Genomic DNA, 15906 nt, shown 5'->3' on the forward strand with positions numbered 1-15906 from the left:
TGCTCCCCTACCGACTCTGTGTATAATAAATCTCATTGATCTTTTTAGAACAGAGTTGAAATTTTTTATTTTGTTTTAATTTGTGATTTTTATGATTTTAGTGAGGTAGAAAAATTTCTTCTATGCTTATTGGACTTTTGAGTTTTTAAATTGCTAACTAATCTATATTTATTGTTTGTTTATTTGGAAATGCCATTCATTCTCATCATATAAATAATAACTTCCTAAATACAGCATTCTTGGGTGCCTTAATTTGTCCTTCAAAGCTATGCAGATAGTTCCACTATCTTCTGTATAAAACATGGTAGATGGTACGTCTGAAGTCAGTGTGCTATTTCCCTTCTGTAGGTACTACGTTTCTCCTATATGGATGATTACTGAAATTCTTTCTTTATTCTTGAAATTCAAAATTTTCACCAGGTTATGTCTGAGGGTTGATTGCCTTTATTTAATTTTGCTTTTCAATTTAAACTCTACTGCTCAAAGTTTGTTCTCCTATTTTATATGAATATTTCTTTTTTTGTATAATCTGCTTTCTTCTTCAGAAATTTCTGCGTGGTGGATCTCTGCTGTCTATCTTCAGTACCTAACAGTTTTTCACTCATAACTTTTAACTCTTTGTGTATTAGTTTTCTATCACTGCTGCAACAAATTACCACAAGTTTAGTGGCCTAAATGACACAAATTTGTTTTTTTACAGTCTGGAAAAGGTCTCACTGAGTGAGACTGCTATTGGCAGGGATGTGCTCCTTTCCAGGAACTCTAGAGGAGAGTTTGTTTCCTTGCTTTTTCCAGCTTCTAGTTTTAGTTTTCTTAGCTCATGGGTCCCTTACTCCATCTTCAAAACTAGTAATGTTGCATCTCTTTGTCCTTTCTTGGGTAGTCACATCTCTTTTTGATTGGCTTCATCTGCTAAAGATTAATTTAATTACTTTTAAGGACTCATATGATTAGAATAAGGTCACTGGATAATCCAGGATAATCCTCCCATCTCAAGGTCCTTAACTTTAATCACGTCTTTGAAGTCCCTCGTGCCATATAAGGTAACATATTCACAGGTTCTAGGGATTAGAACACGTATGTCTTTTGGGTGGGGGATTATTCTGTTTACCACAAACTGTTTTCTCTTTCATTCTAGAAAAATTTCCCAAGCCATTCTCTCATACTTCTTGTTTGTTTTTGTATTTTTTTCTCCATTGATGCTACTGTTTACTCCTTCTATAACCATTTTAAATTCTTCAATAACATTGTTTTCTTAAATTCCTCCTAACTTCTTTCAACTAAAGCTCTGTTATAATCTCAAATGATTGCCTTTTTGTGGCATTCTTCATTTCTTGTTTCCTGGAGTTGCTTAATTTCCTTTAATTTCTAATTTTTCTTTCATATTTTCTGTGTGAAGTTTCAAAATCTGCTCTGCATCACTCTTTTGCACACTATATTCATTTTTCTTTCTTCTTTGATGGAGAATTTCAATATACAATTCATTTACTTCTGCATAGACTCCATCCACTTCTCTTTGAATGGGGGGCGAGGTCAATCACGCCAGTGATTTTTCCCAAATAATATAAGAGGATTCTTTTGAGTTCCCTCTCTGTTTATACGGGCAAACTTTAAGATCTACACTAAAAACTTAAGCAGATGACTTGGGGATAATAAATTCTGTCACTCAAAAGTCTAAAGTTCGTGTGAAAAACACTGAGACCTTGAACAGGAACATTCAAGGAAATTTGTCTATGGGTTTTTTCTCTCCCATTTATTGAATACATGCTACAAGGTGCCAACTTCAGTTAGGGAATATCCTTTCACACTATCTTGTACTTGATTGGAACCCTATGTTGAGGTGAATTGGCCAACTTGGTGAGACATCGTATTTGAGAAAAACCCCAAGACGAGCTGGATTTTTATTTAGGATGGCCCTATGGCTTTCTCTCCTACAAGGATGCTATTCAGCTGCTCATACCTTGCTGCAACAGTAATTTCAAACGGACCGCCCACAGATAGCCATGGTCCACTTCACCTCCAGGCTTCACTTCTCCAGATAAGAAAGGTCCCATTCAAGCTTGTGGACACTGCACTCAAGAAGCTGCTCAGGTCTCCTTTAGATTCCTCCTTGAACCTACAGCCAGCCAGCTTCTGGTATAGGAGGCTAAGGGAGGGGGGATCTATGTAATTGATCCTTTTGCTTATTGCAATATTTTAGTTTTTTTAGAAATGGGGCTTCTATTTATCAGCACCTAATATATTTCTTTGGGGCCCTGATGGCACAGTGGTTAAGAGCTTGGCTGCTAACCAGGGGGTCAGCAGTTCAAATCTACCAGACTTCCTTGGAAATCCTATGGGGCAGTTCTGCTCTGTCCGATATAGGATGACAATGAGTCAGAATCTACTCGATGGCAACTTTTTTTTTTTTAGTATATTTCTTCATTTCCATTTCCAATATGTATTGTCTTTGACAGAAATTCTCCTGTCTGTTTGTGTGATATATTTGTCTGCAGCCCATCGTTTCAGCATAGATTGTTACATTATTATTTCCTGGCACCTATTTTTTTTTTTACTTCCCTTTGTCTATTCTAATCAGTTATTGCTGTGCGTGTGTGTGTGCGTGTGTGTGTGCGTGTGTGTGTGTTTAACCCTAGTCATGTACCATATTTCCCAGAGTCTCAACCTTGCTGTTGCTATCATCTAATTTTCACAGAAACCTTTGCTTCCCTCTATATTCTCTGCTAAATTCTGCTTGCAACTACTACTCTTCCTCTCTTTTAACTTGTGTCCTCTGTGCCTTCATTCTTCCTGGTTTACACTGCAATTTCTGTAGGATCAAGACCCTTTGCCCTGGTAAATACATGTTCTGAGCTCTGAGACTACGGCAGGTGAATTTTAAAGGCCCTTTAATGGGAAAACTACTTTTTCTGCCTGTATCCCTGACCCCCGATCTGAAAAGTAACTGCTCCACCACTTTTTGTGTAACACCATAAAATCTTCTTCCTCAAACAGGATTGCATTATTATTGTTAGCTGCCATCAAGTTGGCCCCCAACTCACAGCAACCTATACACAATGGGGCCAGACCACTGTGATCCACTGGGTGATTTTCTGAAGTAGATCACTAGGCCTGTCATCTATTACATTATCAAAAAAAAAAAAAAAAAAAAAAAAACCTTTTGCCATTGAGTCGATTCCAATCCATAGTGACCCTATAGGACAGACTAGAACTGCCCCATAGGGTAGTTTCCAAGGAGCGGCTGGTGGATTTGAACTGCCGACCTTTTGGTTTGCAGCCATAGCTCTTAACCACTGCACAGCCCAGGCTCTTTATTAAGAAAAAAAAAAGTTTTTTTTTTTTTTTAGGTATTGCTTAATCAAGTCATGTCCAATTCACATGTGTTACAAAGTATTTATAATTAAAATACTTTTGCATTTATCCCAAGAGATACAATATTCACAATATTTGGATAAGAGTTTGGGTATGGTAGAGATAAATTTTTTTGTGGAGTAGCAGAACATCCACGGGCATGAATCCTAGGGGCTCAGGTTTGAATCCCAGCACTGGCCTCTCACTTACAAGTAAAAAAAAACCCCAAACCAAAAAACAAACCCATTGCTGTTGATTCCGACTCACAGTGACCCTACAGGAAAGAGCAGAACTGTCCCATAGGGTTTCCAGGGAGTGGCTGGCAGATTCGAACTGCCAATCTTTTGGTTGGCAGCTGAACACTTGGCCACTGTGCCACCAGGGCTCCCGTTTACAGGTAAAAAAAAAAAAAAATTTGGTCTAAATACACAATAAAGGACCTCAGTTTCAGAAGAATAAATGAGAATATCCCCAGCTGTTTCATACTGTTTTTATAATTAAATAACAGTGATAGAGTAATAATAATAATGTTATCATAACTGACTGAGCATTTATGATGTGGTAGGTGCAGTTCTGAACGTTTTGCATGTGTCGCAATTGCCTAGGACGGTGACCACCAGATAGGCGGCACGTGATTGATAGTAACTATTTTTTATTTTCTCTTATTTGCTGCAGTGAAGAAATGCCGAAATGAAAGTATACTGCAATGAAGAGAGAGATAGCTGCAAAGATTTAGGAAGAAAGGAATAACAAGACATCCTGTAGAAGGGAGAAGAAACTAATACATTGCAGGGGGAAGAAGGGAAACAAGCCAAAGGCCTCCCACAGCAAAGCCACAATCAGTGAACGAGACTGAGCAGCAGGTAGTGCCCAGGGTGAGGACAGGAGAACATGTTTTGTTGTAAAGTACTTTGTAGGTTTATTCGGCCAGACTATCGTACCATGTCTAAGCTTTTATTTTCACGTGATTTTTTATAGTTTTGTTCATTTTAGAATTGTTTCAACCGTATTAATAGTAAGAACTGGGAAATGTTATCATGAAGTCATACGTAGTGTTGTGTTGACTGTTTTTTATTTCCTTTTTAGTTTTCTCAGTTACTGACACAATATTGCAGCCAAACATATGTAGGGTCAATTCATGCTGAATAGTTATTAGAAACCATGATAACAAAAGTCATTACACTGCAGTTCAGTTTTGACAGTAAAATTTCTGCAACATTATCACAAATCCTCATGCATTAGTGCAATGATCCTTACTACAGTTTCATATTAGAATCAAAAGATTGCTGTAGCATGCTTGATACAAAAAGTCGAGCAAGCCAAATTCTTTTCTGCTTTTATAGATAATATTTTTTGCTCTTTTTCTATGTACATCATGCAGACAGTAGCTTTGTTTTATATACTTTTCTCAATAGCCTATGAATGCCATTGCTTATCTCTTTCTTTAAAATAAGGATTTTTCCTTGAAAAAAATCCACACAGCTCTGATTGCCAGCACCAAAGGAAACAATTTGAAAATGATTTTTTATCTTATACAACCTCACCAAATTCTAAACACTACGTTATTCACTGCATTATCTTTCCTCTTCTCAGATAATGTGATATTTGTGTGTATATGCGTTATCAGTGAAATAATTCAAAAACGATTTTATATCTGACCCAACCTCACAAAATTCTAAACACTATGTAATTCACTGCATTATTATTTTTCCTTTTCTCAGATATTGTGTTAGTGGTGTGTGTTATGTGTTCTCATCAGTGATTTACTATGATGGAATAGTACAAGATTTACAAAAGAATATTTGTTGTAAGTTTTTTGAATTAGCTTGATAGGAAAGCTGTGAAAGTTATCCTTCAGATGTCAAAATAAAAATGTTTTTAATGTCTACAACTTTTTTTCACTTGAAAACAAACTCTTAAAGGGTTGGACTTTACAAGTAAACTGCTTACATTTCCTGAGATGATGTTAGTTTACTCAATGTCTACTTAAGGAAACAAAAATATAATTTGTGAACTATTGCCTAGTAAATGAGTTGAGACACCTCCAAAAACTGAGTAACTTCTTCTTTTTTAGTTCAGGGATCAGGTTTACACAGGTATACACAGACTATGGATAATTAGAGTACATTTCACTTTATGCAAAATATGTTCTGTGGGGATAAATAAAATCCTGCTTAGTTGAGTCATAATTGAAACAATTGTGGGGCTATGTTATCAGAGCCATTCATGTAGTAAGAATCCTTGGAAAGTACAAATAATCATCCCCAAATTATCTGATGTGTTTTATATTGGATATTCTTAAATTTGAACACACATATTAACATATTACTATAACTTAGCTAAAAGTTCATTCCATCTCATGGGTAAAGGAGAGAAAAGCAATGACTTAAGTCGTTTAATCATTGCATTGTTTATTGACTATAATAATTATTTTGTTTGAACTAATCTGTTTTCGTTAAGTCACTGTTGGTTAACATAAAGTGGCAATATTGCAAGTTATTTCAATTTTGCAAAATCTTTCTCTGGGTTTCTTAACACAGGGTGATCAAATCCTTCCTATAAGTATTCGCTTTGCCATGGTACAGAATCTCTGAAATAATATACAAATAGTGACGATAAGAATATCATTTTTGGGTCCCGTTCTCTATTTATATATATATACTTATATAAATATAAATAGAGTATATATATATATTTATATACTAAACAATCTGCTAAGTATGTTGAAATATCAATTTTATTTAAATTCTACATAAGTGAAAAGATGTCAGTAAAGAAAGACTGAAAATTTTTAATGGCACTCTTAGTAATTTAAATGCTACAAAGACTGACTCCAGCTGGTTTATAATCACTTTGTTTTACTAAAAAATAAAAAAAAAAACAAGAAGATGTCAATATCGATGAGAAAGTATTAAACTTCCTGAGCAAGTATTAAATGTTTATTGTACTTCTAAACTTGCGCTAGAAGACTATTAAAGTTTTAATGTTAAAAATGTCTTCTTGGAGTCTACAATATCTAGGCAATGATAAGACTGAACATATGAAACAAGGAAAGAACTACTCTAAACAGTAGAATGATTAACTCTTCTGGTTTATAACAAAAAATAGAGCTAAAATATACATGACAACCAGGTGCCATCAAGTTGACTCTGACTTATGACCACCACATGTGTGTCAGACAGAGTAAATTTGTGCTCCATAGGGTTTTCAGTGGGTGATATTTCAAAAGCAGATCACCAGGCCTTTTCTCTGAGGTACCTCTGGGTGGACTCAAACCACCAATCTGTCAGTTAACAGCTGAGTGTGTTAACTATTTCCATCACCCCCAAAAAAAAAATCACCCAGGGACTCCAAAATATATGCAGTGCTTACTACATACCAAGCACTGTTCTTAGCACTTCACATACATTAATTGTCAGGAAAACTTGTACTATTCTCATTTTCCACACAAGGTAAATGACTTGCTCAAGACAAGTTAGCAAGTAACGACACATTAAACCCACTGCTGTCAAGTCAATTCCGACTTATAGTAACCCTATACCAAAACCAAACCAAACCCCGTGCCGTTGAGTCGATTCCGACTCATAGCGACCCTATAGGACAGAGTAGAACCGCCCCATAGAGTTTCCAAGGAGCACCTGGTGGATTTGAACTGCTGAGACTTTGGTTAGCAGCCCTAGCACTTAACCACTACACCACCAGGGTTTCCAGTAACCCTATAGGACAGAGTAAGCTGCCCCATAAGGTTCCCAAGGAGCAGCTGGTAGATTTGAACTGCCTACCTCTTGGTTAACAGCCTAGCTCTTTAATCACTGTACCACTGGGACAGCAGGATTCAAATCCAGGCAGTTTGACTGCACTTTAAACATTATTGCCTATTTTATAGCCAAATCTTTGCTGAAAAACCATTTGTGCACATTTGGCAACGCTCCCTAAAATAGGGGCGCAGGCTATATACATATATTGTTCAATTTTTTTCCCCGGAGATCATTTCACAGTTAAGTTTCACCAGCAGTGAATGTGCCCATTTCAGTGCTTCCTTGCAAAAATTAGTTATCATTGTTTTAAAAAATTGAGCTAATCCGGTGGCTGCTGTATTGTTTTAATTTATATTTCTTTGATTACTCCTAAGGATGCTACCCATTTTTATTTATCAACTACTTTGAATTTCTTTTAATATTTGCTTAAGACTGGACATGCCAAGACAATACCTGGTTGAATACTTTTTTTCATATTTCTTCTAGAGAAGTCATCTTTTAAGTAATTTACAACAGAGCTCCATATTAAAAGTATTAACCCCTTAGTTGCCCTAGATGTTGAAAATATCTTCCCATATTATTATCTGTCTTTAAATTTTGCTTATGGAATTTTTAAACTTACACTTTAGTTTTCATGTCAGCAAATCTATAGATTAATTATTTTAAGGCTTTGCATTGTGTTGATAAAAAATTTTCCCCATTCCAAGGTCAAATAAATATTCAACTACATTTTATGTATATATTTAATTCTTTAATACATTTGTTTTTCTTGGCATGGTCCAAGATAGGTTGTATTTGTTCTTTTCCAAAAATATGCAGCATGCCCTGCTCCACTGTGTAAAAACGTGTCCCCATTTATTCACATTTCCACATTTTTATGTAACAAATTCCTTTGTACTTTACCACCCTTTTCTAGACTTTCCACCTAATACCACTGAACTTTCAGTCATTTCTGTAACACGTTATAGCTAATTGTAGCTTTATTATTTTTTTTTCAGAACAAGTTAGAAAGTAACCTGCTCTCATAATTTTTTCCCTAATTTTCTTATCTCTTTTCATGTTTCAGTATAGAATTCTTTTACAGGCAGTCCCCAGATTACAAACGAGTTCTGTTCCTAAATCTATCTTGAAATCAAATTTGTACGTTAAGTCCGAACAGTTAGGTACGGTTCCTATCTAACACAGGTTAGTTAAATGTTTAAATTAGTGTACCTTTCCATGCATAAAAAACATTAAAGAAACATATCCAGATACACTAAAACATCTTTAACATAATAATACAGTAATAATAATGTTTTGATGCCTGTCAAAAAGTAGCAACCATTTACTATTATGAGCCATCGTATATTCCTCAAATTTTTAATATAATAGGTTTTACAGGGTTGGTTTCTAACTGTACTTAACTCAGATGTTCATAGCCCAGGACTGCCCGTATTAGGTTACAAAAAGTATTCTTTTTATTTGTTTAGAATCGCTTTAAAAATTGTGATGTGAAGATGCCAGTTCTCATCAAATTAATATATTGAGTTCTGGCATGGCATGTGTTGTCTTTATTATCTGTAAAAATTCTCAGATTTCTTCATGTCCGTTTTAATAATACATTTTGTGTTGTTATTTCTAGGAAATATTTGGTGGTTGTAGCTATCGTGAATGGGATCTCTTTTTTAAGTAGATATGTTTTAAGTCAAGTTTGCTAGTACAAGGTTTGGATACAACTCACCCTAACCTACGTGTCATCGAAAACTATATCCTTCATGCCTTCTCATATATATGTAGATATACGATTTTCTATGTTATAGCCTTCTGCAGCTTTACCTGGCCAATGAGGTGTATGTCCATTGCTGCATTCCTTACATTATTTTGATGTTTTCCTGATTACCATATTGTCACTATTACCCTACACTTCTGCCTTCTCACATGATTCATCACATATTCCCAGGTTGCATCAACTATTTAATACCAATTAAGAGTTAGAATTGACTCAATGGCAGTGGGATTGGTTTGGGTTTAGTATAGATGATTTGGGGCCCTGGTAGGTGCAGTGGTTACGAGCTTGGCTGCTAACCAAAAGGCCGGCAGTTCAAATCCACCAGCCACTCCTTGGAAACCCTGTGGGGCAGTTTTACTCTGTTCTATAGGGTCACCACGTGTTCGACTCAACAGCAATGGGCTTGGTACAGATGATTTGTTACAAGAAATCAGAAACCTATATTTAGCTAAAAAACAAAACAAAACCAGTTGCCACAGCGTCAGCTCCCACTCTGGGTGACCCCATTTGATTCAGAATAGAACTGTACATAGTTTTCAGTGGCTGTGACCTGTTGGAAGTAGAATGCCAAATTTGTCTTTCGAGGAACCTCTGGATGTATTCGAACCACTAAGTTTTCAGTTTGTAGCTGAGTGCTCAACGGTAGTACCACCCAAGGATGCTTATATTTAGCTAAAGGATAATAATATTAACAGACACATCTTCCGTATTTAGAATAAACAGTTTGTGAAAAGTGTGCTAGATGCTTTATATTAAATACATATATTTATGCTTCTCAAGGTTGTTGAGAAGATTAAATAAGATTGCATACAAAATAGTTAGGATCCCTGGTGATGCAGTGGTTAAGTGTTTGGCTACTAACTGAAAAGTCGACAGTTTGAACCCACCAGCTGCTCTGCAGGAGAAAGATGTGGCAGTCTGTTTCTGTAAAGATTTACAGTCTTGGAAACCCTATGGGGCAGTTCTACTCTGTCCTATAGGAGTTCTACATCAGCAGGTTTGGTTTTTGGGGTATAAAATAGTTAGGATAGTGCCTAGTAGTGTTTCATAAATGTTAATTATTGCTATAATTTACAGCAGTCCTGCTAGCGAGATATTCCCATTTTTCGGAGGCCCAGGGAAATTAAATAAATCATCCACAGAGACTAAAAAGAGCCCTGGGGGCACAATAGTTAAGCGTTTGACTGCTAACCAAAAGGTTAGTGGTTTGCACTCATCCGCAGCTCCATGGGAGAGAAGACCTGATGATCTGCTCCTTATAAAGACTGCAGCCTAGAAAACTCTATAGGGGCAGTTATACTCTGTCACATGGAGTTTCTAAGAGTCAGAATTGACTGGACACCACCTAACAACAGCAGAGATAGTAATGGCTGAAGTGATTTCAAAATCAGATCTGCCAGACTTCAGAGCCCTTTCAAATACTCTGCTCCACCTTCAATAAATCTCTGAAGAAAGGGTAAGTGACATACATAAAATACTTAAAAAAACCAAAAAAAATCCACATGTAAATATACTATACATTTACTTTAATAAGTTATTACAGCTTTGTAGATTTGGGGAAAGATGGTTACAAAAGCAGCTTTTTTTTCATATGTTTATGTCATTGTGATGCAAAGGGGGTAGTTCAGCAACTGAAAAATCCTTACACTGGCCCTCCCATAGAATTGCAAATCATCTGCAGTTTTAAGTTATGCATTAGCCAAGCCTAAGTAGAAAATACACCTTATTATCATAGGAGGGGCATACGATAAACTTTTCACTAGTTTTATTGTAATTTTTAAGAAATGGTTTCTGAATGATAGCAACAGAATTTCTTTCTTTGATAGTAGCACTATGGCCTTAAAAAACAAAAATCAGAGTTCTGAATCTCTATGGATTCCAGGGAACATAACCTATTTATCTGAAAATAGTCCAGTAGAGAACCACAGATAAAAAGCCCAAAACTCGATTCTGACTCACAGCAACCCTATAGGACAGAGTGGAACTCCCCCAGAGGATTTCCAAGGAGTGGCTGGTGGGTTCCAACTGCCAGCCTTTTTGGTTAGCAGTCAAATGCTTAACCACTGCACCACCAGGGCTCCATGTATATGTGTGATTTTTAGTTAATTTGAGTGTCTTTGATACACCAAGGATCTCCTCACACTCCATAAACCACTTTTAAGATGTCGCTAACATCAAAAAGCTGTGCACTGCTACACAACTCCACCAGATCTCAAAATTGCATAAAGACACACAAGTCTCCAGGTCACTCAAAACTGATAGAAGATTGAAGAACTGGTTTGCATCAAGCCAAGTTTATCTCTCTAAAGTATTAGCCAGAAATACATTCTTAGTTTTTGGTGCATCCCTCTAGGATTTGGACGATGGAAGGAAGATCCATTAGGATAAAGTAATAGACCACCAGCTGTCCACTTATATCTCCGGTATTAGAAAAACTCTCAGAAGTCTCCTGAGAGAGCTCTTCAGGGAAGGGATAGTGGGAGTTTAATGCAAGCTTGTCATTCTATTAAGTGTGCTAATTCTTTTAGAGCAATGTGTGTGTGTGTGTCCTAAGAACAGAGGCAAAACGTGTGTGTGTGTATTTGTGTGTGGGTGGATGTGTGTTCTAAGAGACAGAGGCAGAAATACTGACAGGGACTTTAAATAGCTATTGTAAGCAAAAAAAAAAAAAAAAGAAATTTATGGTTTTCTTAGCAAAGAAATGTATTTCTATGTACACTGAAAGAAGCACAAATTCACCTCCTAAAGCAGAATTTTAATATATGCAAGATAACAAGTAATATGTAACACTTAAAAAATGAAAACTGAAACAACTTTCCCATTTCTCTAGGGAAAGAATTTTGTCTATTGCTACAATTAAGTTTGACTCAATCAATCTAATGTGAGCATTAGAGGACAGCATGTTTTAAAATAGATGGAAGAGAGAGTAGAAAACATCCTAATCTAATCTATAGATGATACAAGTTTTTGAGAATGTAGGATGGAACTTTGTCCAAGGAGAACTAGGCAACACAGGTTAAATAGCACAGATTCTTTCCCTGGTGAAGTAAAGAGATGATGCAGTAGAGCTCTGATCCTATGCTGCATTCTAGGAAAGAATCCAATGGAATCTGAGATCACAATTTTCAACATGGTAGCAGGGATGAGGTAGCATAATCCTGTGTCCTCTGTTGTATCTTTGTGCATACTATGGGCACTTAAATATTTATTTTGAATAATCAAATGAATGAATGAAGAGTGTTTGAATTCTTGGAGCTCCAGAAGTGTCCCCTGCCGACGTTGCTGGGTCTTAGCGACCCCATGTGAAAACAAAAGTTTGAAAGCACTGGGATTTGGAGTAGGCAAGGGTTAAGCTTTACAAGCGGTTTCAAAAAAGAATTAAAATTTATGTTACCAGTTTGTAAGGGATCTTGTTTTCAGACAACACATCAAAATTTGCAGGCTTTATTAACTTACCTTTCTTTGCAGGTTTGAGGAGCAACAACTTGAGATGGCATTTAAACCAAATGCATGGTGATTTTATTAACATATTTATAGATTTTTTTAACAGAAAATGTATATATATTTGAAAGCTTTTATGAAAATGTCTATATCACATTGAAGAAAAATCTGTTTTTCAGATTTTCTTCATTCATTTATAGTGTTATTTTTAATTTTGAGGTCTGAAAGCTTTTAGATTGGATTCTATTTGATCATTACCCATGAACAGGGCAAATAAAAAAATCTGCATAATTGCTTGTGTCTTTCTGATTTTTGAAGGGGCACACTTCTGTTGCGTCAGACATAAAAAGTACAGGAAAGCATCACAAAACACATGCAAATACAGCACACAAGATTTCAGCACCCAGAGAGGAGTTCTGTAACATTCTAACATCTGAGTATTCTGCATACAAAATTGTGTTAAGAAATGAAACATTATTTCTTATTTTTAATTTTTTTTTAGTCTTCACTTAGGCCTTCTTTGCAATATTCTTGGCCTAAAAATACAGAGAGCGAAAGTACATAATTTGTGAGGATAGAACAATACTCCCAAGGAAGCGCAATAATTAGAATATGAGTATTCACCACACCAAAAGGAATGCAGGTTTAGAAGCAATGAAATTAGTCTAAAATAGGAAAATGATACAGGAAATTCCTAGGAGTGAGATCCATTTCATCCGACAAGGAAATCTGGCAAAGAGAGCAGAGGTTGAACAGAGCTTTGGAGTGCCCCTAATAAAACTGGTAAGAACCTGCATATATCGGAAATCCTGCAATATCAAGGAAATGGACTAAAATATTAAAGTGTTTTCTCATTTTTGATGGCCAAATTCCAGCCTGTAAGCAGTGCATTGGACGCTAATGACATACGATTTCTCACTGACAGATTTAACAGCATCAATAAGGCCTTTCTGTCCACTGCAGCAAATTGATCCTACATGACACTGACAAGGGCAGCCTGCACTTAATGACCTCCAGCGCTGAAGGATGGAAAGGAAAAATGGTTGGAAGTACAAATAAATCTTTGAAAGTTTCCCTGAAACAGGTGTGCTAAAAATGATTCGTCTGAGGGATCGCAAACATAAACCTTATCTCCAAGCATGACCCATTGTCTGTCTGTTCACAGCAGCGTCTCACTCCTTGTATCTCACACCGAGATTGGCTTTAATTCCAAAAATGAGATCAAGGCACTTTTGTCCTTACATTTATGCTATGGAAATACTATGTTAGGGCTTTCTTTTAAAGGCCTGAGTTCTTCACTATTTATGCAAGTATCCAATATATTTGTCATTTGTGACCAAAGGATTCTGTACAGATTGGTAACAAGTGCACAGGAAATTTATTTTTCTTTCCCCCTGATTAGAAAAGGAAATACAGTATAGCCATTGATTATTTTCTCCTCCTCAATTATTGGCAACAGATAGAACATGTTTAACCTCAATAACAATGTCAAATGCATGAGGTGGTTTGTACAAATACTCCACGGATACATTGATGAACTCCATTGATCCTGGTATGCTATGAGGACACCAAGATTTTAGCAACTCTTGCCCCAAAACACTTATTTCTTGATTTACATTCATCTTGCCACTATTTCAATGGAAGTGTTTGAGAAAAAATACATTCTTCTCTCCCCAATATGTAAGAAGCTTGAACTCTTATGAGGATGGATGGATGGGAAACCTAGGGAAGCTGACAAGCAGCATACCAGATGAATGTGGTAGTTATAGCTGCGTAAACCAGTTGCCCTGGAGTTGTCTCTGATTCATGGTGACCCCAGGTGTGACGGAGTAGAACTATGCTAAAAAAGGGTTTTCACTGGCTGATTGTTTTTGGAAATAGATTGCCAGGCCTTTCTTCTGAGGCATCTTTCAGAGGACTTGAACCTCCAGTCTTCCTGTTAGCAGCCAAGAGTATTAACCGTTTGTACCGCCCAGGAACTCCACAGTGGCACAGCATCCCTTTATTTTCAAAGTAATTTATTATGGATGTTTCTTTTGTATTCCTTATTAATTACCCTATGAAGTAAATCTTGTTTAACAGATGGGAAAACTGAGGTCAGAAAGGGTAAGTGACTCGCCAAGATCACTGAACTAATAACTGGGAGAGCTCGCATTTAAATTCTGGCCTTCTGCATTCCCAATATTCCAGAGTAATCAGGGAGTCCCCAGGTAGTGCAAACAATTAACATGTTCAGCTGCTAACTGAAAGGTTAGAGGTTCCAGTCCACCCGGAGGCACCTCAGAAGAAAGGCCTGGAGATCTACTTCTGAAAAATCAATCATCAAAAACCTTATCAAGCACAGTCCTACTCTTACACACATGGGGTAGCCGTGAGTCAGGATCAACTCCACGGGAACTGTACAACGGAGGATAGGTGCAGTACTAGAATTCTGAACTACTAATTTACAGTACAACAGTACGTATGATACCAGGAGGAGAAAGGATCAGTTAGTAGTCTACTGATTCTTATGGCTAGGTGAATTATTAAAAAATAGTCATTCCTCTATTTCCTGAAATTTGAATCCTGGAGGAGAAACAAAAATTTAAAGGAAAATGATTTTTCTTGTCACCAAGTACCTGGAGAAGAACAGATAGGAAGTGGCTGTATCTTAACATTCTAGAAATGGCAATTCCTCTTCCGTCTTTATTTGTGGCATATGTTTGCTTTACTTTTCACTTTTACCATTACACAGATTTTACAAAAATATACTCAGAATTCCCAGTGATTTCCAGTAACCAGAGGGGTCAGATATTTCCCCAATTTTCTAATTACTTCCGTTATATAATAAGAAAGTAGAAACAAAATTTGGAACCCATACATCCAGAGGAGATTTGGAGGCCTATCCTGGGAAGTCATCTATGCTTAGAATTAAAATTTATGATAATATATTTAAATCTACAAACCACAAAAAATTGGTATTCTAGGTCAAAATGATTCAAACAGTAATTAGTAGGGAATAGTAGACTAAAAATTAAGTCTTTCATTTCTCAAATATCTTTTTAAAGTTCCATTTCAAAAGGCTGACAAGAATATAAAAGGAAATGTTACAAGAAGAAAACATGCTATTTGGTGTCAGGCTAGTTCAACCCTCAGAGATTGGAGACCCCACTATTGACCACTACTTCTTTTTCATTTATGTCAAGTAAACAATTATTTAAAAACAAGCAAACAAAATGAGAAAACGCACACACACACACACACAATACCTGTGCTTTATCTCTAATTGAAGCATCAAGTGATAATAACCGTCTATCGAATAGACTGAAATATTTCTCCTTTTCTGCTAAGAAATGATCCTGTATCTTCTGATACTCTTGAGCCAAGCGCAGATTTTCTTCCAGGGAATCAGCTTGTGTTTTCTAGAAAATAAATGTATATTTTAGTTAAAATTACTTTGTTGGAGTTTTGACACCATCTTTGGAATTATCTAAAAGTGGTCCATTACGTACTACAGCAAAATAGCAAAACCACCAAAAAACGTTTTCCTTGATACAAATACCTTCCTTGGATTTATAAAAAAAAAATTTTTTTTCTTGATGCAGGGCT

General features: G+C 36.3%; 1 protein-coding gene across 1 annotated transcript in view; it reads right to left on the reverse strand.

Moving 5' to 3' along the window:
- CCDC178 (coiled-coil domain containing 178) overlaps positions 1–15906 on the reverse strand; it is a 548199-nt gene that overhangs the window by 151854 nt on the left and 380439 nt on the right. Inside the window, exon 19 of the mRNA XM_049901613.1 lies at positions 15567–15719. Coding sequence (XP_049757570.1) covers positions 15567–15719 — 153 coding nt within the window. The remainder of the gene's footprint in view (positions 1–15566; positions 15720–15906) is intronic.

This window comes from Elephas maximus, chromosome 11, assembly GCF_024166365.1.
Source record: "Elephas maximus indicus isolate mEleMax1 chromosome 11, mEleMax1 primary haplotype, whole genome shotgun sequence".
NCBI lineage: Eukaryota > Metazoa > Chordata > Mammalia > Proboscidea > Elephantidae > Elephas > Elephas maximus.